General features: G+C 42.7%; 1 protein-coding gene across 9 annotated transcripts in view; it reads right to left on the bottom strand.

The window, feature by feature from the left end:
• Positions 1-1,387: 1,387 nt before the first annotated feature.
• Positions 1,388-24,769, bottom strand: part of runx1 (RUNX family transcription factor 1) — a 59,238-nt gene continuing 35,856 nt past the window's right edge. For 8 of the 9 annotated variants that reach the window (XM_035628370.2, XM_035628379.2, XM_035628402.2 and 5 more), the window contains 7 exons: positions 17,384-17,535; positions 17,145-17,255; positions 14,043-14,199; positions 8,862-8,966; positions 7,871-8,074; positions 3,776-3,922; positions 1,388-3,684 (listed from right to left, as the gene is read on the bottom strand). In XM_035628370.2, the coding sequence (XP_035484263.2) occupies positions 3,134-3,684; positions 3,776-3,922; positions 7,871-8,074; positions 8,862-8,966; positions 14,043-14,199; positions 17,145-17,255; positions 17,384-17,535 (1,427 nt within the window). In that variant the 3' untranslated portion in view covers positions 1,388-3,133. Of the gene's footprint in view, positions 3,685-3,775; positions 3,923-7,870; positions 8,075-8,861; positions 8,967-14,042; positions 14,200-17,144; positions 17,256-17,383; positions 17,536-20,050; positions 20,728-24,769 lie in introns of those variants that run through there. The other variant, XM_035628409.2, reaches the window with a different exon arrangement.

Here is a 24,769-nt window from a genome sequence, read left to right as displayed (position 1 = left end):
CCACATGACGGCAGCTGGAAGGAAATCGATTTCCATCTCTGTTGGTTGACCAGACAGAGGAAACTAACACCTTTAGCATGAAAACGGTGATCGGTTAGATTGCAAATGAGTTCGACCGAAATGTTTCTGACCCCTCAAATGGACATACATTAGCGCTGCCATTTGATAAAACTTGTCACTGTGGAAGTAAAAACCATTTCACAGAATCAAAAGATGTGATAGTAAAACTGAGCCCACTCATTTCCCACGACCATGGGATGTCATACTAGTGTTTGACCACTAGATGACACTGTCGCCTAAGGCTGCATGACTAGCCCGTTCAAAGCCACTGCACCGTTCCCTTCATACAACCCAACATTTATTCCCTTTGAACATTGTTTTTCTAAGGGGAAACCATATCCCTAAGTCCTTTGAAAACCAACTGAATCATTTTGCCTTTAAATCAGTGTGAAGTTTGGTTTGACGGACGGAAATTGTAATGAAGCCCAGTGCTTATCCCCTTATAAGGACAAAGACAGTCGACTAATTACCATCTTTTCCAGTCATTTTCATGAGTTCCTGTTATTGTTGTCCCCCCCCCCCAAAAAAAGGAAACCCAGGGGATTTGATCAGATTTTCTCCAGTACTACAGTGTCAGAGTTAAAATAGAAAAATCATGGGACACTCCTAATTTCAACTGGAATTCCCCTCTGTGCTAAAGAGCTCTTAAAGACACCCACAATAGATGTGGCGTGATGTTACTTCGGATGGCCCTTTTGGAGTTTCATCTCAAACAACTGTCCCAAATTGAAAAACACACCTTTCCAGAAACATTTCCCCCCTTTGGTTCCTTTTTTTTTTTTGCTGTCGCACGGAGGGTAGCGACGCGAGACTTGCTCAAATGGGAATAATAGCACACATCCAGCGTCTCCTCAAAGGCATTCACAGTGTTGCAGTTATAGTGTGCAGCTGTGTGAAGGACGACGGAGAGACGTTCAGAAGACAGTTAAAGTCCCGCCTACTTTCTCTCCTCCATATAATGTGGCCAGTTACTGACATGGTGTCATTGACAGTCTTGACATATCAGCATTTCTGATGAGGCTGCCTACACAGTTGAAGTCGATCGCACACTCACCCTTTTATGCATTCAAGGTGACACATTAGGCGAAATCACCTTTTCAGTGTTTTTGTGCACATAAATGTGTGTATTTGAAACCATGTGTTCACTCTATGAGAACCATGAAGGCGTCTGTGTAAACTGGCAGAGAGAACAAGCCGGGACAGGTCTGGTGAAATTCCTTCAGGTTCAGGAATAGAAATAGGTGTGTGTGTGCGTGTGTGTGTGTGTGTGTGTACACACTCGTTTCGAAATAAAGAGAAAGTTGACCAGTAACCACAAGACAACAGCTGTATTTTCCTCGAAAGACTATTTATATAAATCACAACCAAATGTGCACTATCAACAGGTTCAAAATAAAACGTGTGTTTTTCTGTGTTTGTGTGTTTGTGTGTATGAGAGACAAAGCGAAGAAGGGATGATGAAACCATGTTAAAAATGCAGCGTCATTTACAGCCATGGCTATATACAGTACAAATTAACTGTGGATCATGGGTAAAAAAGTGACACACACTCACACAAACACTCGCACACATAGGAACAGACACAAAATGCTACCAAAAATGGCGTTGTAGGAATAAATTAACACGTTTACAGAACTTCTTACTGCAACGATTTCTCAGTGCAGTGAGGAAATAAGTCATTCAGCAGTGAACAGAGAGGTTTGGAGCCCTGGATAAGTCATCTCGGAGCGAAATTGCCGATGGAACACCGATGGTTTCCGCTGCAAAAAACATCTGAGACATAATTTAGAGCTTTTAAACCGCTGACAAATCTCATTAAGGTCTCATTAGAATCCAGTCTCGTTAGGACCCTCGTTAATAAATATGGAACCAATCAACCTCCTGGCTGTTCTTTTTGTCCAGATTTGATTCAGAGGTCATAAAAACAACCTCAGTGAGTGAAGCAGACACGTTCAGTGGGCTCAGTTCTTCTGAAAATGTCGAGAGTGAACGATAGAGGCGTGGTAACAGCATGGGGGGAACAAAGATGGATGGAGGGGTGAAGGTAAACACAAACAGGCCACTCCCACATTTGCGCAAAGGATGAGCCAATAATCTAGTCACAACAACGACAACGTTTATGAGGACAAAATCCTGTCAATGTACAAGGGGAGCTGAATTGAGATCAGTCCAGTGCGGCTGCATGCACTTTGTCAGTGTCAGCGCTTCTTTCCATTCACGTTCACGATTAGGTCCTCCACCGTGTATCCTGCCGTGAGGCTGGGTTGGGAGCTGTCTGTTGGCCAATACACCCGTCAGTCATTTCGGCCTGTTCCTCATTGACCAACATTCTTCTCTGTCAGTAGCCCGTTTGAAAGACACTCACACATTCGGCACCTGGTCATATGATGACATCCAGTACTAGTAATTAGAAACCAATAATCAATGTTTCAGCATAAGTATGGGTCAAATAAAACGTCGCCAGAATTCTAAAAATGAGAAAGTCATCAGTAGGTAACAATCAATATACACTGATCTGCCACAGCATTAAATCCGGCTACCTGTTGGTTGTTTACCTGGTGGTTACTGGGGGTCCCAAAATCTATATTCAAGTTTTCTGTAATTAAGGATAATGGTGCAAAACCAAGTTTTAATATGTCTGTCTCACTGATGTTCCCTGACAGGATAAGTCTGTTGATATTCAATATTTTTCGTAGACAAAATCCACAGACGGCATCCAGGGACCGCATGTTTCCAAAGTCTGATATATGTGATTCCTCCATTGTTCAATAGTCCCCAACAAATGCACCACTTCCTCCTGTTTTACTGGAGGTAACTGTTTTGAAAAAATTATATATATATATTTGTGTCAATATATTGTTTGTGTTGTTGACAATTACAAAAATGTAGAATAGCATCAGACTCTCCCTAACCTGTAAATTATTTTTATACTGACTTAAGGCTCTTCATGTTGTTGAATTCATTATTATCATATTTTGAACGGGTGTGTATTTATGCCTTCAGTGTCTTCATATGACCAGGGGGTGATGTCCAGTGAGCATCATTCAGAGCCTCCTCTGCCTCTTTGGCTGGTTCAGTAAGGTCTCCAGACGGCTTCGGCAGCTGCCATGTTTGTCGGCGAGCTACTATGGCTTGACTCCACCTCAACGCCCACTCCTTCATTCTGATTGGGCAAGGAGGGGTGCATGAGGGAGGAGCCCGTGGAGGCGTTGGTGCACGGTGGCAGGATCCTCGGAGGGGAGCGCGAGTCACCGCCGCAGCCGCCTCCTCCAGCCATCATGGAGAACTGGTACGATCCAGCAGCGGTGGAGTAGTACAGGTGATACGGCGAGGAGGTGGACTGGAAAGGCCCGTTCTGAGCCTGGTGGGGGGTGTTTGCAGGGTAGGGGGGAGGCAGGTAGGTGTGGTACCTCCCTGCTGGGGTGGTCGCCATGGCAGTTGCCATGGTGATGCCGAGGGCACTGTTGGAGACAGGGTTGTGGGAGGGGGTGTAGGTGAAAGCAGCCGCTGTGGTGGGGTAGTGCACGCGGGGGTCGGAGAAGCGGGAGTCCTGCAAAGAGGGAAGGGAACTGAAAGATCGCTCTAAGGTCATCCTGGGGTCACCAAAGGCTGTGAGGTCAGGACCTGAGAAAGGGCAGAGGTCAAGGGTTATTATCCATGTATCTACACACTTAGTTGTGCTTTCTGTGTGTGTGTGTGTGTGTGTGTGTGTTACCTGTGAGCCTTGAGGACAAGTCACTGAGTGAGGAGCGGCCAGGCGAAAGGGGGTTGGCTGTGTGGACACTAGGTGTGGTTATTTGGCCAAGGTAGGGATACGATTGGTCGTAGGACCAAGATGGAGACGACTGCATTTGTCTGGAATCTGTGTGTGAGAGAGACAGAGAGAGAGAGAGGAAGAGAGAGTTTAATCCCTGACACTTCTAGAGCCTGAACTGTGCTGTTGATCCACCATCTTTATTTCCTCATGAGGAACAGAGATATAGTATCACGCAACTATAAAGTTGCGGGACTCAGTTCTTTAAAATAAAGGAGGGGTCGAACCTGAAGCAGGAGAGACTAAAATATACTGATTGGTTGAAGCTCCAGATGAGATGGATTCTACAATTCTCATAAAAGCCACTCAAAAGAATCTTTTATTATTTATTTTTTTATATAGGGAATTAGTTTATTGTAACATCTTATTTCCATTTTTTAAACCACATTACTATGCTGGAATATTTGAAAATCAATCTTCTGGCTTTTGACTGTATCCCAAGGCCCTCTTCAGCAAAATGGAACTTGGGCGGACATCATGTGTGTGGAATATGAAACTGTTTAATTTCTGGACTGAAGAAGGACATGGGCTTTGACCAAGAGCTCAAAAGAAGCTTGGAAGTGAAAACATATTATGACAAAGAAAAGTCAAGTTGGGGGCAGGATATGTACATGCATGCATATCAACAAAATATTGAATTGCATGATTTGCGCGGGATATGTTATTTATTTACGGGATGATTTACATGAACTTGGTCTCGAGACAGAAGCTGTTGACGGTGAAAGAAACAGAAGAAAGAGAGATGGAGGAGAGGAAGCAATTAACTTGGTGTGGGGGCGGTCGGATGAAGGGTGGCTGTGTGTGTGTGTGTGTGTGTGTGTGTGAGAGAGAGTGTGTTCTTTCATTCAATCCAGCCTTTTCCCCCACAGTCTAATAAATGGCACTGATCATCCACAGACTTGCAGACAAGAGTGTGTATGTGTGTGTCTGTGTGTGTGTGTGTAGCTAGACGAGGAAGCAAATTGTACGCAGCAGCCAAGACGCCAGCGGAGGCTTTTCAAGTCTTGCCAAGAGCTCTCCCAAGCACGGACGTATATGTGTGTGTGTGTGTGTGTGTGTGGTTGTGTGTGCGTGTGTGGCGTATCTGGGTGGTGCTGAAGCCCAGACCCCGTGCCAAGCCCCCTCCTTTCCTGGCTGCTCTCCCCAGGCAGAGAGCACTTATGTGCGCCAGTCGTACAGTGGTTGACTGGCTGTTTGTAAATACAAGTGTAATACATAGTTGGCTACTTAAAATTCAAAAAATAATTCTACGGACACATTTGGGTTTTAGGTCTGTGTCGTTTAAGTCTGATATGCCTCCATGAAAGTTTTTTTTTACAATGCAACAATACTTTCCCTGAACGGTTTATAGACTCATACAATAGTCATCCCTCTAAATCATCACTAACGTCGCACTACAAGTGTGTGGCGGTGAACTGAACTGTAGAGACCCGGCCGTGTGCCCGTTTTTTCTTATTTTCTCCTTATTTTTTGCCATGTTGGGAAAGTGTCTGGGCTGAAACCCCGGCCAGTGGGTGTATAGCTCCCCCGGCCAATAACATCACACAGGGTGTGTGCGACCGCGGGGAACTAATAATAAAAAAAATGTCTCCAACGCTCTCCGCTGCTCTGTCATTGACGTATAAAGAGCAGCAGGTCTGTATGTCTGTGTGACCGAGACTGCAGGGTTGTGCAGATGTGTGTGGGTGTGTTCATTTATGTTACAACTCTGAAATAATCAGTTTATGGGGGGGGGGGGCTATTAATTTATTACATGTTTCTCCCTTCTTTCTGCATTGTGTACAGTATTTTAGTATTATGAAACACAAACTACTGCAGAACCAGCACCTGTATAAGTGCTGCACCGGCCGAAGTTCACAAGGCTAGATTTCAACACAAGATCCATCGATAGCAAAAATATGTGTCATTTTATTTATTTTATACTCTGTACTCGTCGCGCATCAATGTGTATGATTTTAGTTCTCGTCACATTGACGTCGCTTTGTGTTTTTTTGCATGAGCAAAAACAAACATGGAGGAGAGTAAAGTTGACCGCAACAGGAAAGGTCTAGCCAAAAACAAACTGAGTCCCCGCAAAACACCGCTAACCTCATACCACCTAAGCAAGAACTTGCTCTAATGGTTGAGACACAAAAGTACAGAGACTCAAGATGCTTCAAGAGGATTTGGCATGGAATCACGAGATGCTATCGCAACTTACATCGGCATAGACACACACACACACACACACATATATATATATATATATATATATTTAAATGCACAACAATTTAAAGAAAGAGAAAGAAGGGAAGACACATTTTAAAGGGAAATTATTATAGGGAGAATGTGGTCAGTGGGAAAGGGAGGTTTGAATGACTGAATGGCTTCGTTATATTTTCCTGTTGCTATTTTCATATTTACAGGGATCCATCAATCCACAGCGGTCAGCTTCTTATCAGCCTAAGGAACATGTCTGTTGCTTGCCAGCCCCCGAAACCTGCATGAAAGCCTTGAAAGGGACTAGAAGACTGAGAAACGACCTTTAATCATACAGGGATATACCATCCACTATCGCAGTAATAGATTCAAGTTAGTATCGCTGCATTCATACGGAACTTGTGAGTTTTTGATTGCACCATTGGAAGTCATGTAGACAGTTTGCTTGGTGGGTGACATAAAAGGAGATGCAAACACATCATGACACAGGGAAAAGATATGGTCATTGGGAATAGCAACATCATATAAAGTCACAAAGAAAAATGTAATTACAATATAGTAACTTATTATCCAATGAAAAATGAACTCCCATGGCCTCCACCAACTTGTGAAAACATCACAACTCATGAACCCAGAGCTTTTGCAAAAGTTTTGAAGTCATGAATACCACAAAACACGACCCCATGTGAAGGCTGTAGTGAGGCGTGGTAGCACTTCCTGCCAGGTGACTCTCATTTCCTCCAAACACAGCGTACACATACGAAGACGCACAGTTTTGAACAACAGTTAAACACACACATGCACACACACACGCACACTCACAACATCGCTATACCGCCAAAGAGGAACAGATCTTCTGGTGGCACAAAGAGTATCCACGGTAACACACACACACACACACACACACACACACACACACACACACAGACCACAACAGATCTCACAAAAACCACAAAGAGGAACAATGAGGTTTGATGCAAGCTGCAAGTTTTGGTAGCGCACACACACACACACATGCATAGAAAAATCGCAAACATCTAACAAAGTGATAAAGAGCTCGCCGCGATTGTACGCATGAAGGATGATGGATGACACTCCGGTTGTGGGCGGAGACTTCAGGGTTTTGTTTTCTGTAGAAATAAAGTTCAAAACTTGAACGTGTGACTGGAATACATTCCTAGTATGTGTGACACATGAATCGGTCATCGCAACAGCTAAGGGATGTTGTTTCTGCACAATAAAGTGACTAATAATCATCAAACCCCAACTCACAGCTGTGATCAAGCTGCCTTCAGAGAAGAGTCGACTCAACTTTGGCTGAAGTGATTCACCTGCGACCACCTCATCACGCACACACACCGAACAGAGATCCAGTCTGGCATCGCCGTACATGTTGAAATCGTCAGTGCTCAAAATGAGGCCAGAAGTCGTGTTTGAACAGGGGCCAAAGACAGAAGTTCCTCATTCGAAAAGAAGAAGAAAAAAGACACTAATGTGACCTGATCTATTCTACATGATTTACGTTGGTAAAACCTGCTAACCTTTGAGCAAATGATCTTTCATTAGAAACAATGACCATTCAAGTTTTAAAGGGGACATATTATCCAAAAATCACTTTTTCAGTGTTTGTGCACATAAATCTGGGCATCTGAGGTGACTGCCAAACTGTGAAAAAAGTGTTGGACAGGCAGGAAGACAGAATCTCTTCTTTTGATGTTTCGTCACTTGTTGAGCTGATTATACTGAAGGCTGATCACACATTAATGTATCCAGTGTTTTTCTCTTTGGGGCTCTTACCGGCAGTTATCTGAGTGTGCGTGGGACTGGAGAATGCTGCAGAGTTGAGTGCTGCAGATTGGCGGCTGGTGGCTGACGGTTGATGGTGGTGGTGGTGAGGAGGCGTCACCCTCATCGAGCTCCGCCTCAGGTGCTCCAGCTCCGTGAGCCTCTCGGAGAACGCCAGCGAGCCGGCTTTGACCTCGTCCATCTTTTGACGATGACCTGAAATGAAGTCGTGATGGTTCCCCGATCAACGCGTTATAAACGTGGCCCAACGCCAAACTCCTGCAGCCGTTTTGTCAAAGTGGGCAACACAGGGCAATGCCCAGATTGTTTATTCAGCATGTTACAAAAATTGTGCATTAATATGTCCCGGCTGACACACTCTGCCCGTGAATCTGGTGATGGGCGCCGAACAGGCACACACATGTGTGTGTGTGTGTGTGTGTGTGTGTGCGGTGGTCTGTCACACTGTCTGTGGCGCTGGCTGCACTTCAAAGCGCTGCGACTGAGCTCCAGTTACAGGCACTTCCTCCCAATGGGGGAAGTGTGCGCGGATGTGTATTTATACTGCGCATATGTGTGTGTATGTGTGTGGGCGCGTTAGAGACAAATGTGATGGTTATTAACAGCTGAGTGGAGCTGGCACGGGGTGTTCTTCTCTTTCTGTCACCTCTTGTCTCTCCTCGCTCTGCTGACCAGCGTCGCTGAGTTTCGGTTCGCTTCCATTGGAGTACTATTCAAACACACATATGCGCATTTGCTAGCAAATCAAAATCCCTGTGCCTGTTTTTGTCCCCCACATGCTTTCTTCTGCCGTTAGAAATCCCCACGTTGCATCACACAGTGAATGGGAGAGGAACTCAGTGTTGCTTCAGGTTCCTTGTTGACTCACTCAACTGAGACTTTGTCTGAAGGGATTAGAGCTCTTGTCTTCATTAAGTTTCCCAAAATATCCTATATAATAATATACATTACAATTTCATATATGTGTGTCAGTGTAACTTACGCCGTGGCTCTCTCGGACCGTCCACTGTAATTTTAATGGCTCTTTGGTATGTGGCCACTTGAGGAGGGTTGGTGAACACTGTGATGGTCAGAGTGAAACTTTTCCCTAAGAGACGAGAGGACAGAACATGGAAAGAGTTAAAATAGTAGGGAGACAGTGATAGAGGGGAGAGAGGGACAGAATACAATACAAAGGAATACAAGGAAATAAGAGTTCATCAGTAATGAGGTCCTTGTGTGAGCTATACTCTCTTCTCGCCTTCCCATCTCCCCCCCACCCCCGTGATCCTAAATATCCCCTGGGTCTGCTTAATACATTAAGTCATCCAAGTCATGGACCTCCAGACGAGAATAACCCAGAAACCACTCTCTCTAACTCTCTCTCTGACCATTGCTGTGATTATGTTGTCCCAATATACAGATCTAATGGGTACAGTACATGCCAGCCAATCAGAAAAGTACTATTCTGCAGTATATTGAGAAGGGCATAATACAGAAAAACAAAACAGACCCCTCAAAGTGTGTGTTCACTGTAACACGTGTTTGTTTTTCATGTGTGTGTGTGTGTGTGTGGACCCTGTTGGGGGTCACTACCATCCTTAGCTTTGGAAGTAACACTCACTCAACACATGCGCTTGCTGTAAACACACACACACACACACACACAAGTGCAGACCACCACTGTTGTCTGCCGGGGCTGAAGTGAAGTCGCCACATGCACATACATCTAATGCAGACGTATAATATGTGGGTTGTGCCAGGTGTTACTCCAACTTCCCTCTGCTTGTCTTCCTCTCTCTCCCTCTCTGAACATTTCCCCCATTAAAAAAAATTACAAGAACACTGTTGACTCGTGAAATTGCGTACAAATGCCCAAAAATACCCCCAAAATTTCCGGCTAAGCTTGATTAAATGATGAAATGAAATTAGGTTCCACGACTTTATAGGACGTCTCAAACATTTTCTTTGAAGTATCAAACATTTCAGCTTTGAAGTAACAAAATCCCCGTTCCAAAGACGGGCACGGTCGACTGGCTAAGCGCTTGTTGTCCATTGCACATGATTCGTCTGATTCGATCCGTCTAACGCCTCTTGGAAATCGAAAATGACAGACTATTACTCATTTGAGTATGAGTCTGGCACTAATACTCATAGGAGTATTAGTCTGGCACTAATACTCAGAGGAGACTGCTGCAATTTGAAGACAAAGTTATAGGTGCTATATGTTCGTTTCTCTCCCAGCAGCACTACTTCTTCAGTGATGGACAATAACGGAAATTACAAAGAGCACCTCTCAAGAAATTGAAGAGAAATGCCTGTCTCTCTTCCTTTTCCGTAAACAAATACATTCTTGAAGCCATCTCCACTGAGAACGTTCTGCTCTCTCCCAGTCACTTGGGCTGCTACACGCTGCGGTATCACTTCTTTTTGCTCAGATATAATTAGATAACATATAATGACATAGGTAATTATAAATAAATACAACTATGGTTGAACCATAGAAAGAGGTTTGTGTTGGAGTTTATTCATTCTGTTGGATCTGTGACTGCTTGGGATAACGGACCCGTCGGTCTGAACCACAACGAGTAGTCCAGGCTGCTGCCTGTTGTTTCGGCAGCAGCGGCTGTGGCTCAGGAAGTAGGGCACTAATTCTCTATACGGAGAATGTGTTTTTCTGTTTGCTTCCTGGAAATGAAGCATTAACCACATCTCACTTGACACACTGACACTGACAGCCACTAGAGGGTGTGTTGTCACCTCAAACCCTTCCTCTGTCTTCTCTCCGTCCCTCTGCCACTCGTGCAACATACATACCCATTGTATGCTGCATATATCCTGCCCTATTCACCACGTCTTCTTTGTATACATTGCTGTACGCAAACAAAATAAATTGTGTGGTATTAATAGCCTTTAGGGTTGAGGAAGATGGAGTGTGTGTTTTTTTGTAGGTTGTTTACACAGTGAGTTTACAGTAAGATATTTTGGCTGATAGAGAGAGAGAGAGGGGGGAAGGAACAGCTGAAGGCCTTGTGTGTGTTGTGTCTATCGGCCTGCCGGTCGCATTGCACGCGCACATATGCGCGCACACACAGACACAGACACACACGCACTCACCATATCTCCCTCACTCTCTGTAGATAAGAGTGGATTTCACACATGAGATGAACCGTTTGACTATTTGTGTGTGTGTGTGTGTGTGTGTGTGTGTGTGTGCATGTCTGTGTGTGAGAGAGATAGAGAGAGAGAGAGGGTATCATGTCAGATCTTGCTAGAGTCTCTTATTTACAACATCTTCAACAAAGCAATGTGTGTTGTGTTCCCGGAACAAGTTGGCGTTTGTGCATTTGTTTGTGTGTGTGTGTGTGTGTGTGTGTGTGTGTGTGTGTGTGTGTGTGTGTGTTTGTGTGTGTACAATATTGTGAAAGAGAAAAATGATGGTACTGTTTGAAAGAGGAACTAAAAGAGAGACTGAAAACCGGTTGCATATCTGACACACAAGCACAGAGACACATCCATGGCACAGAGGCAATAGGCTGAACCATCATATCGAACAAGCAGACAGACGGGACAAATATCCCATTTCCCGTCGACACGTTTGCTTCCAGCTGTTTTTATCTGCCATCTCTTTTAGTGCAGGTTCCCTCCCCTCACACAGTGAGTCCATACTGGTGCACAGAATCTCCGCTGCTTCTCCTTGAGTGTCTACTTGTTCTGAGTTGTCGATTTTTACTTTTTTTCCGGATTAAACCAGCAGTAAATGTGATCAATGTAAAATCATATCTAGATAGGATCTGGATTCAGATGGAGACACAGGAAGTTTCACCAAGCTGGAAACAATCAACAGACCAATTTTTTTTTATCTCCTACATCGTCAGCAGTTTCCTCTGAAGTCACTGTTAATGTCATTGTTAGTGAATTTGGACATTTAGCTTTTTGTTGGTGCTATAATCAATTCAGGGAGTGTAGCTTTAGGAAAAACCTTATAAAAAAATACATTCTTACTTAGAACAACACTGTTGTAAATGAGCTTCATTTAGGACTCACTAAAGCATTATAACAAGCCAAATTCAGTTTCTTGACCCGGAACGCCGACTCTGTAATTCATCGTACGGATACAATTTGCTCTGACGTTTTGGAAAATGCTTATTTGCGAAACCACAGGGAACAGCTCTACGTTGATGTGTAAATACCGCACAAATCACGAGCGTATCACTACCTGTGTGCGAGGGAGAGTTGTAACAAAGTGCTTCTGCAAAACGGGCAACACTGACTAAGTCTGAGAACTCTGACTCCCACCCACACGCTGAAAGAAACCACTAGTCGAAACCGCTCAAACCGCTCATGTTTGCAGCTAAACTAACCACTTCCCACATAGACAGTTGATAACAGTTTCGGGGGGTTTAGAAGGAGAGTCTCTGCTCGACATGTGTCTCGTCCTCAGCTCAACACATTTAACCCTCTGCGTGTATCGACAGGGATCTAGGTGTTTCCGTCTTTTACATCGTGGAAGAAGGAAACAACGGGCAGAGGTCAGACACCTGATTTTTTCTATATTTTTTACCAAGAAATCCCATCTGCAGACCCAAACAAGTGTGTTTTCAGAGCCTACATAAGAGATATCTGTGCCACGGCGGTCCATTTTTGCAGTGTAGTTTTCCTAAACAGTAACACTTCAAGTAGGGACCAATGGGCCTTTGAGTTCAGATGCTACAGGGTTGGAGAGTCAGAAAGTATGGAGTGATGGACTAACACATTGGTGGTTCTTGTCCCTCATTGGGATTGCAAACGATAGGAAAAAACATAGAATTGTGCCAAGCTGGGCTGATCCTTTAAAGGTACAGCATACTGCATTTAGAATGTATTAACTATCACTATTGGTGTGCAAAAGAGTGCAATAACTATAAAAGCCATTGATGCCTTTCCTGACACTTGCTGATGTTGGGTTTTTAGCTTAGCTGTAAGGACGTTGGTGTCGTTGGGACCATCACTTTGTTTCAGATTAAAAACAGATCAACAACTACTGGATTGTCTGCATTCAGACAGTCATAAGGTACAGACAATCATTGTCCCCAGAGGAAGAATCCTCATGACTTTGGCGAACCCCTGATTTTCCCCTTTGGCTCCACCATGATGATTTTGAGTGACATGCAGGGTTGTCACGACAGTAGCTCTTCCCCCTTGGGATGAATTGCAATATCTCTGTGGCTGCTGTCCATTTTCCTCTGGTCAATTTGGTTCATGACTCAACACGAAGCATGCCTGCTGTACTTCGTGGAAATTGAAAAAGGCTAGCAACGCTAACACAATAACAGTAAACATTATAGCTGCTTAACTAAAAATAAAGTCTGACAGAGACTATTCACTAGAGAGTGAGCAAAAAAAATGCATTCATTGAAGAAAATAAGAAATATCATTTATATTTAAGATTATAACCTTCATGAAGGAGGATTTATTGGAAGGCTCTTGTATTAAGACTGTATTCGTTTTAGCTAGGTGTTCCTAATAAACTGACCACACTGTACAGTTAATTATTACAGAGAAGATATGATTGTCACAGGCGCGGGTTTTCATGAACCAAAACTAAAAAACAATGAGTTGCGTATCTTAAAATACTGTTGCGGTGGAGTGATGCAAGGAAAAAAGGAGCCCCATTGTACTCTGTGCTGTTACATTTGCATGCAGGCAAATTTCCACACCTCAACTTTCTTCAGTGGAATTCTACTGCACATGAATTATTAATATGCAGATTTTTCAACAGTGGGGCCTTGGGATCTGTCAAATATTGACAGTTATTCCTGCACGACATTTAACAAGGGAGTACTTGTCATTTTTTATGTGCATTTGTGAATGTATGCGTGTATGTGTGTATGTGTGCGGGGATAGCAAGGCTCGTGTACACAGGACTGGTGTTTTAAATAGATAAGTTTGGACATTTGCCTGCAACCGATTTAGAGTAACTGTGGTGTAGTGTGTCCGTTAAGAGGGGGGGGGGTGAACAGTTACGAGGAAGCTGTGTGAATACTGAAATATTGTCTTTATTCCTGTGTACGTCCCCTAATTTATTCCTGCTGTATTGTGTGGTCGTGCAAAACACACTTATTAAATTTAAACCAGTGTGAGACATTAAAGGTCGATCTGTGTGTGTGTGTGTGTGTGTGTGTGTGTGTGTGTGTGTGTATACCTCTTCCACTGCGGCCGACAAAGCGCAGGTCGTTGAATCGGGCCACTTGGTTCTTGAGGGCGGCCGTGGCGTTGCGGAGCTCCGCCGAGTAGTTTTCGTCGTTTCCCGCCATCACCGTCACCAAGGTGCCGTCTGGGATGTCGCCCAAGGCAACCACCTTGTAAACGTGAAGAAAGACAAGATGGAGTTTTGTACGAATGTATACAAGAAGTCATTTCCACCGAGGATATGTCTCCCCCCTCACTTTCATTGTTTCTGGTTGAGTTGATCTCAACAGTGTCTCTCACTGTCCCGCCACCACAGTCCAGAACAAAGATGACCTGAGTTGAGAAAAATGTTAACACCCATAACCATAAGTCATGGATTACTTTTTCTTTTTTAAATCATGTACCAAAAGTTAGCTGTGGAAACTTTATGCTGTATTAGCTGCTAGTGGTCCCTGATTGTCAGGTAACTTTATGGATGTAGAAACAACCATTACTGGACTCCTTTAGATATAAAATAAAAGAACCATGAGTGATGATTATGAGAATCTAAAAATTATAAGTGATGTGTTTCTTTCTATGCTTTACTAAGTGGATGTTTTTGCGAACCGTTATGGATATAGGAGACACCACTTTTCCTGTAAAGATCATACACTTACTCACACACACACACCACTTTACGCAGCTGCAAGCTACACAGCACAACCCCAGTCTGATCAGTTGCCCAGCGAGCGCCTCCCTCAGGGTCTTGCCTATCAGACAGTAGTGAAATTTGCATATGGCTCTTGCGATTTATGTCCATTTATGTCTAAATCCACATTACATGAAGGTGGACAGAGAACGCTGGCAGGTTTTCTGTCTGGTCGTGGGGTCAGTTTTATTGGCCACAAACAAACACTCAGAGAAACAAGTAGCTTTAGGGTCTCAAATTTCATAAACATGCCAAAGATGCAAATTATGATGTTAAAAGGTCAACAATTTTTCCCCGTCGAAAAAAAAATTCTCCCCCAAAACACTAGAGAGCACATTCTCCTGCACCTATACGCAAATGTAGAGCCAGAGATGTTGATTTCCATATTAACGCTAATCACACCCGCACCATCAGTGTTGCAAATGACTCTGACCAATGTCATGTGTTTTAAGCCCGAGCTAAGGTCCCCAGTAACCACAGCTCACGGTTCCAGTCCCAAAACGGGACACTTTTGGTAAACCATGATTTCCTCCTCACGATTATCCTCTTAAAATCAGACAAAAGCATTGTTCACTCCACTTATTGGTCTTGACTATGGGATGAAATCTCAGTATGTTAATTGTTCCAGTAATCCACCAGTGGCGGTACTGATCAAAAGCTTATGATGGCATATGATTGGTTAAAAACAATCTTTCACAGAAGTCATAGTAAAGCAGTACTGACTCCCTGGGTTTGGAAATAAGGGTCTAGATGTGGAAATAGTTTTTAGTCACAAACTGGGAGAGAACAAACACACTACACACACACACACACTCACACACAGACGCCCAGGGGACGAGAGTGAGTGGCAGCAATGGAGCATGAAACCCCCCCAGCAGAATAAACAAGACAAAGGAAACAATTATGAAGCTCTCAGATCAAGAGCAGTGTGTCCGTGTGTGTGTGTGTGTGTGCACGCGTGTGTACCTATAGTTTAAGTGTTGTCGTGTACATACACTAGTGCATACACTAGTACACAAATGTAGTTGCATGTGTGTTTATGTGTGTGCGTGTGAGTGTCTGTGTGTGTGTGTGCATCAAAACAGTCATCCATTATCAGTAAGAGGCAGTGACATCTGCTCATGACACTCCATAATGATGCATGATGCACCAAGCTCTCTCTCTCTCTCTCTCCCTCACGCGCGCGCGCGCACAGACACGCGCGCACAGACACACACACACACACACACACACACACACACACACACACACACAAACGCACGGATGTATGAACGCTAATGCATAAAACTCAATAAATCAATCACTTATGTGTTCTGAGGCTAAAAGCTGCTTTTCCACAAATGCATTTTGTCTCAAAGTGCAGGAAAGCTGCACACGTCTACGCACATCAATACACACGAGGGAAGACACCGCAACAAAAATGTTCTCATCATAGAGCAAACATGGGTGAATCAATTATTATTATTATTATTATTATTATTATTATTATTATCTGTAACATTTTGAATAAAACCCTAAAACGGCAAGCACATTTGCATGTATTTTTCCCATATTCTAACAGAAATCCGGCTCCAAATATGTTTTACAGGACTGAATTGCATCTCCCGCTTGTTAAGCACGATAAACCATTTCACATCTTATTAAAATATCTGAGAGGAGGCTCAGTCTGAGCCCAAAACAGGCCCGTTTTCACCGTAGCTCTGGAATGTTTTTGGAGATTTCTGCTTTTCATCATTCAGGACAATATTTTTGAATTAAATAATAAAAAAACCTCCTTCGACCTTTCATTCATACATTCTCTAATCCTGCTGTCATTTCAGACCCGGCCTTCGCCACCAGTATGATCGATTTCTAGTCTTATTCACCCGTTCACACAGCTGTGCTATTCACCGCACGTTCATACTCGTTCACACACTGCCGGAAGAGCAGAATCTAACTCGGTCGGACTGCCGACCATCGGGTTAGTGGACGGCCGCCCATCACGTTCCCTCATTAGCCCTGCGGCATACAGTATTCATCGGCCTGTTTCCACATGCTCCCTGCCAGACTGTGTGATATACTGAGCATGTTTTTGACCTTGTCTGTTTTCTTGTTTTTTTATGTTCCCCAGCCTTACCCATTGTACTTTGTTCTACCGCTTTTTGTATTCTTTTATTTTGATTTCAATTATTTTGAAGTCTGAGTTTTGGTTCTTGCGACAGATACAATAACCTACATCACTTTTGTAGTTGGTCAGTGTGATGCTGTTTTAGTTTCTTTTAGTTTCGTAAAGTAACTAGTCATATAAATGTCGTGAAGTGGACAAAGTAGCACTACGTAGTGACTAAAGTGACTAAATATTTTTTCCACCAACGGTTTGTGTCAGATTGTGGATAAGACAAAAAAAAGGGGTTCATGGTGACTGCAGTTCTTGACACACACACACACCTTAAAAGAGATGGGTAGAGTCTTGTTACACCTCCAGTGGGTCGGCAGCACAGAGCAGAGGAAGTTGGGACTGTCGGTCTTCACCAGCTCTCCCGGATGATCCGAGATCACCTGCGAAGGCACCGCGGTTACATTTCAAACCGTTGTCTATGCAGCAAGACAAGCGACCCTGGCAAGCTTTAGATTCAGGGACACTTGCACCACTGGACGTTACAGTAAATTAATTCTAGTTATCTTACCTCCACCATGCCGCGGTCTGCCATGCGCAGTTTGCCCACCAGCGCAGCCCCGCCTCCGGCCTCCTGGGCCCCCAGGGGCAGGGCCTCGGCCATCTTCCCCCCGGAGGCGAGGGTGGTGGAGGGGGGAGTGTAGCGCCGGCCGGGGGCTGGGTCTGAGGGAGGACAGAGGCGATCAGAAGAGTGAAATCGAGGCATGTGGACGGATGTCGGAGGAGATTAAATAATTATTCAATCAGTGAATCAATTGTGTTCTTTTGTGTGCAATTTTTAAGCTAAAATTCACTGGTACAAGTCTGTCGTCAGTTTCCAAATCATAATCTATAAAAAGTTGAATAATAATAATAATAATAATAATATACACTCCTGTAGATTTTCTATATTTAACTGACGATACATAGAGAAAAGTGATGATACGTTGTCGTCTTTTAAAGCGGTTCTGTAAATACTCGGTGATACAGACACTTTGCTGTTTATTCATTCTAATTCCAGCATAAAGAAAACATAAGGGCAATTGAAAAGGAACAAACAGGACGTATCAAATAAGACATAACACACCACACGCACACACACACCCAAAGTCACAAACATACACACACACCTAAATATACAGTGCGGGATGACACACAACATGATCACACTGACTTGAATACCAGAGTGTGTAGTCATGAAACTAAAGACAGCAGTGGCAGCGGCAGCAGCACTCCCACACACCCACCCACACACACACACACACAAACACACACACACACACACACTCTTCTTCACATGAATAATTGTGAGAAAAGAAGTTGTGCACTAGGAGACAGAAAACGTAAATGAAACTGAAGATTTACTCCCAATTCAGTGTACGTAACATAATAAACCTTGCAACCTTGTATAGTCAGAGAAATTAATTTAGCCATGAGGGGAATCTGATAAATAAGCAGGTTTACAGAGCCACACTTTCAGTGTCTGTTTGTCTGTCTGCCTGCCTGTCTGTCTGTCTGTCTGTCAGTATCAGTGGCCCCGTTGTGTTGTCACTCAGCCAAAACGCACAATTGCAGCCACATGCTGGCGGTTTTGGAGTTTGGTTTACAGTTTGAAAACCCTCCCCGTGCTTCCACCGCCGCAGCCTCCATCCACTCCCAGTGAGGGCGGCAGTTGTGAGTGGCGTGTGTGTGTTTGTTAACACCGGAGCCCACAGACACAGATTCATTTCACAGTAAATAATCCTATTCCAGATTTGTTATCAAATCTGAAAGTAACTCGACTCAACTTCTCTTTGTCAGTAAATCTCATCCAATTCAGAAGTGGAGTCAAATTTATTTGGGGGGGTATTGAATATCAAAAAAATATTTGAAAACTGATCAGAATCTGGTATTAAAACAGACACGGGAAGCTTCATGTTGTTACGCCGAAGCCGAGGCAACCAACACTGCAGAGGCAAGCAGTGTTGGTTTAGGAGGAAGGAAATAGATTTTAAGTGTAAAGCTGTTTGTTCAATATTATTATTATTAATATTATTATTAGAATTTATTAGAATAGGGGTTCAGGAGGGTTCTCTATAGTGCTAACGGCCCCCAGTTTGGCCCCACACCAACGACTGAGCCATCAGAATTTGTGCCGGAGGTGAGGGGGACTATTTCCACCGACAACTCTCCCCGGAAAGTGAACTCGAGCTCAGGAGATAAATCTGTAATGTGGTGCACGTGAACATGAAGTGGCAGACAGAAACTCAACATTTTTTAAATTGACTTACAGTGTGTTGTTGTCTGCTAAGTTCTTTTCCTTTAAACTCTTTCTCTGATACTCCTGGCCTCAAAACTCTCATGACCTGATCTCTAAGAATTTTGACTTTAAGGACATGTTTGACCAGATAAACTATATCAAAATGCAATAAAGAAACAAACAAATCTGTCCTGGACGTGACTCTACAGTACAGTTCCCCACCAAGGTTCCTGCTGAAAAACAATTCATACATGGTAAGGCGTCTTAGTGAATGTAAATACTAACATCACAATATGGCCACAATAATTATTAATAATTTGTCAAATAAAATTACTGAATAAGGATGAACACCGTATATTACACTAAGGTGAAATTAAACATTGTTTGACACAGTGCAGTAAAAAAAAAAAAGACTCTAATATTTTTCATATTGCACCAAAGTAGTAGTTCATGTACTTTCTATTAACAAGGAGTCTTTACACTGGGGGAGTAATAGAGCATGTCCGTGTGTGTGTGTGTGTGTGTGTGTGTGTGTGTGTGTGTGCGTGTGTGCGTGTGATTTGTGAACGGGGGAAGTTAAATAGAGGAAAATAAGAGAAGAAGAATATTTCGCAGCGGTGGGCATAAATTCTATACTAGACACAACATTGTCATCAACAATTTTCTTTCTTTCGTTCTTTCCATCTTTCTTCTTCTTCTTTTTTTTTAATCAAACACGATCGTAGAAAAGAGATGAAGCCATCTTGCAGATGACGACTCTCATGCAGACGACTGAAATGAAACGTTGCCAGCTCCGGAACCAACGCGTAATGACAGAGAGCAGAGAGTTGAACAGCGACGTTTGTGTTACTCTCCCCTTTCTCTTTTGCACTCACTGTGCGGGCGATGCTATTCACATCTTTTTTTTTTTTTTTAAAACAACAAAAAAAAAAGGGACAATAAATAAAGAATGACTTGTACCGTATTTCGCATCCCACAGGAACACCATCTGTGCGCCACAGTGCGTCCACAGATACTCAACTTCCCCGATCTTCACCGTGAACCCGCTCTGCTCTTCTTTAATCTCCTCGGTTCCGGCACAAGAAGCTGATTTATCTTCTTCTTTATTTTACTTCTCAGTAAATTCTTTAAGCTGTCGACTGCTCTGTTATCTGTCCAATTCAAATAAATCGCCGGGTATGCATATCCAGACGCGTCGGGTTGCAGTTCCGCGTGCGTAAAATAAAATTTTAAAAAAAAGCCCGTGACGACACGATTTACAAAAAAAAGCAGATTTCCAACAGTTTACAGAGCGTTGGCTCCTGAGCTCCAGCCGAGAGAGAGAGGAAAAAAGTCACTTTGAGACTTCTGCGAGGGCTTCTTGGAAAAAGTCTTCAGAAGTCCGTGTGTCGCCTCGAGTCCTCGCAGCCAAAATTGAGCTTTTACGCGTTTGGCGTCAAACGTGAAAGGGAAACGGAGCGAAAGCCACATTTAGAGAAATATTTTTCAGTCAATCTTTTGTTCATGTGATTCCAGCCTAGAGCAGATGTGTCACCGCCAAGGTCTCTCTCTCTCTCTTTCTCTCTCTCTCTCTCTCTCTCTCTGACTGCGGCTCTGGCTGTGTGGACATCCCGGTTCCTCAGCGTCAGCCTTTTACCGGCAGCGCTGTGCATTTGCATGTCATCCTTGCGCCGGGCGGCTGTCGGCCAATGGGTAGGCTTGGCGCTCGCTGTCACCGGAAAGACGTTGACCAATCAGCGTTAGGTCCGTCTGAGAGGTAGGTGGGGTTTAGGGGGAGGAGGGTTGAGCAGCAGAGCCGCACTTCCTCTCGCGCGGAGACCGACTGACCGCACATGTGGTCAAATACAACAATGTGACGTTTTGCAGGATCAAGTATTTTTTTATTTATCATGTGTCTAAGAGTTTAACCAGGAACCGTTTCAAAGTTATAAAGAAAAAAACGAGTATGTAAGTTGATTCCTCAATCTGTCTCGATTTATGGGGAACATTATTTATGTATCTATCTATCTATCTATCTATCTACATGCAAGCATGTGCCCTTCCCCCTTTTCCTCTCCTCTTTTTTCCCCCATCCAAATGTTGCCGATATCATTTAATATCTAATAAACTGTAACTAAAAAAGTCAGTGTGCGTCCAGCCCCCAGGCAGGCCAGTACCAGATAGAGACAATAGGGGGCAGTAGGTGATCTAAGTCTCGGGCACTGTCATCCTCTCGCCTGACTGAATGAACAGCACCATCAAAACTGAATGAAGTATATATCAACCTATACGTTCTAATTTTAGAGAAAAATAAAATAATAACCCCCTTTATATCAATGATCATCATCTAAAGTCCACAGTTTCCAATTGTAAAACATGGTCCACTTTGTCAACCCCAGTCACTATAGCAAAATTTGTGGCCTCTTTCATCTGCCTGCAGATTTAAAATATATATATATATATATCATTGACGCTTGCTATATTTGTACTTGCTCATATTTTCATTATTATCATTCTGATTTGTAAACCTATTTAGTTTGAGCTTAACAAAACAAAAGTGGCAATGGACAAATTCACATCACGGCCACAATCAGAGCATCAGCAATGCAGATATGATATTTCCTGAAGGATCCAAAACCACATGATAAAAAACATATTCCACTTATTCGGGTGATATTTATTTTTTTGGTGTGATTTAGCACAACAACATTCTCATAATTTCTATATATACAAATTATTCACCCTTCATGTTATGGCTTTAATTTTAATTCACCTTCATACAAATAATAATGCTAGAGGAATTTCATCATGCAATGAATACGTGAAGAGATGATGAAATAAGTCACTGATATGTCATTATCGAACAGTATGATCACAGGTTTTTTAAAACCTTCTTGGAGCTCCGCATAATCGTTTTGTAAGTAATAAACAGGATAAAAATGAGAGGACAATAGTTAAAGTGAATCTTAACATTTAATTATCACATTTACGGAGGGAGTTTACGTATTTGAAATTTGAAAATGCAGCTCCTTGGAGCATTGTGATTAATCGCAGCATCCCAGAATGCATCCTGATGTAAATCAACTTCAACGTCATTAGTCAGATGTAAATATTAAATTTAAATATCTGTTTTACTTATACCTCAGCACTGGTTTTATTCATACACTGTGTATGTCCATCGGACAACGGTGGGTATTCGCAGGACAACATTAAATACATAAGTAGAGTATCTACTTATGGTTTACAATTAATCTCAGCAACACAGCATAAAATATGGAAGAAAATCTATGATGATTTATAAGTCAGTGTGTATTAAAACAGACCAGAATCTTTCTGGACCTCGACCAAGCGCTGAAAGAGTTTAGACATAGAAGAGTATAATGAAGCTGGAGTCACTACAAGTTCATGCTAAACTGCAAGATCAGATATTTTAGTTTGGTCTGGGATTATTTATGTTGCGTTGTGTTCTATTTATTTGCAACTATACTAAAATTAAAAAACATGTCATTATGTCAATAACAAACTTGATCAGATCACAGTTTTGGGTTCGTATGAATAATTTTTAGGGAGAAATTAAAAATAGAAAATTCACATGGGTGGGATTTTTAGCTTTTCATCTGCACTTTTCTTTCTATTAACGACTGTAAAATGTCAAATAGGGGAACTCAAACCATGTAATTTATAAAGATGGTAAAAGTGAAATCTCATTTCGCTTTGGTAATTTTTCATAACAGCTAACGTGTGACTGCTGATCTTTAACTTTCATAGGGAAGAAAAAAAAAAAAATTGTGATCCAGGCTCAACAGTAAATGTAATTTTTTGTTCCCACTTCCCAGTTTATCGGCCATTACTGGTTACAGATGAAATACACAGCGTATACTGTGCACCTGCCCGTTCCAGCGAGGCCCCTTTTGGGAGTTGGTGGATTTGATTTAAGTTAAATCAACATGCTGTCGGATGAGTTTTAGGGAAATGCCAGTCTGTCTCTGCATGCGTCCCTCTCGTAGCCAAAGGGGGGATGATAAAAAATGTAAAAGGCATCCGCTCTCACATTGACCTGAGATGGACGTGACGTGATTTGCCCTCGGAAATATCTATTTTTCACTTCTTCTTCTTCTTCTTCCTCTACTTCTTTTTCCACCAGGGCCTATTTACCCTTTCTTCACTCTCAATCTGAAGACATTATCTGCGTGGGGTCACACACCTCGTTGCTACATTTTCACAAACTTGCGTAGAAATGACACCTTCGTGAAATCACAAAAAAAAAACGCCACGAGAGGAACGCTGAAGCCCCTACCTTTCTAAACACTTTTTGGTTATGTTGTTTCCCCTATATATTCCCCTGATATTTATTTTTTATTTTACAAACCCAACATATTAAACCTGCAGCCAAAGCCAGAACTGCAATTTCATTGAAAAATAAGCGTCATAAGATCTGACACTGAGCAGTTATTCCCAGTATAACCATTATAAATAATTCAAATACTGAAGGATGCTTTGTAACAATATATCTATGGAAATTCCGGGCCTTGCGCCAAGTATACGGACAACAAAGAGTTTTGATGCTTACATTTCACAAGTCACATAGACATGTATCATACATGCATATCATTGTTCTGAAGAATAATGCGTTAACTGTGTTTCCACAAAAATTTCCAAAATCTTAATATTGATTTGAAGATATAGAGACAAGTGAAACAGAGGACAGAGTGAGTAAGACAGAAAGACCATGACAGAGGAAGAGGAGTTGGATTTCACCCGGCGAGCGATTCCCACTGACTCCCTCGTAATGTGAGCTGCGCTCTGTGTCTCCTGATACATAATCAATACCCAGTCACAATCACCTATCAAAGTTATTGATACCAGCATAACTTCATATTATCAGGGGCAGTAGAAATACTGCAGTGGTTTGGTCGAATAAATTAAATTATACAAAAATGAGGGAGGAAATAATGTTACAAGAGTTTAAAATAGTACCGACGTGTTATTTGTAACTGTTGTAATTATCATAGTGGAATTATAATTCCCATAAGTGGTTTTATTACCAGTTTTCAGGCTGTTTTTATGAAGCGATATTGTGGCGTGATGACTATTTGCGGCTTCAGTCCGGCAAATATCCTCGGAAGAAAAAATCTGTTCAACTCGCCGTTTGTCATCTCTCGCGAAAGATTGCGCAGGAAATCGAAAATAAAAACCCAACGCAATCTTCAGTGAAGTCGCTCATCAGAAAGATACCAGCGCCAGTAAATTTCATCCAACACAAAAGTTATCTATAGGGACAAGACGACAACTTTAAGGCATTGTGACCTTTAATGAGTCCAAGTGACGAGGTAACATCATGCTACCAAAAAAACAAACAAATACCATCAGTGCAAATACCAATTAGACATATTACTTCAAATTATTTTACGCTTCATTTTATGCTATTGGTTATTACATTAAATTGAAATTAGGACAGTTGGCTCTTGCACGTGCCATAATAACAGTTTCTGATAATAGTGACCTTTAAGCCAATCCCCGCCTTCAAGACTCCACAGAACCTTATCAACAACACCAGCCGAACCAGAGAACACACCTTCACTACTTGAGCAACACCTAAAGCTCCCCAAACGAGCCCCCGAGTACCCCCTCCGGAACAACTCACTCCCTAGTTTCAATATGGCGCTCAACAGTTACTGTTCACCATTCTCTGAGAGTGAA

This window comes from Scophthalmus maximus, chromosome 1 (genome assembly GCF_022379125.1).
Source record: "Scophthalmus maximus strain ysfricsl-2021 chromosome 1, ASM2237912v1, whole genome shotgun sequence".
In the NCBI taxonomy this organism is placed as follows: Eukaryota; Metazoa; Chordata; class Actinopteri; order Pleuronectiformes; family Scophthalmidae; genus Scophthalmus; species Scophthalmus maximus.
Note: the sequence above shows the minus strand (reverse complement) of the source record. Positions and strands in the feature narration are given on the sequence as shown.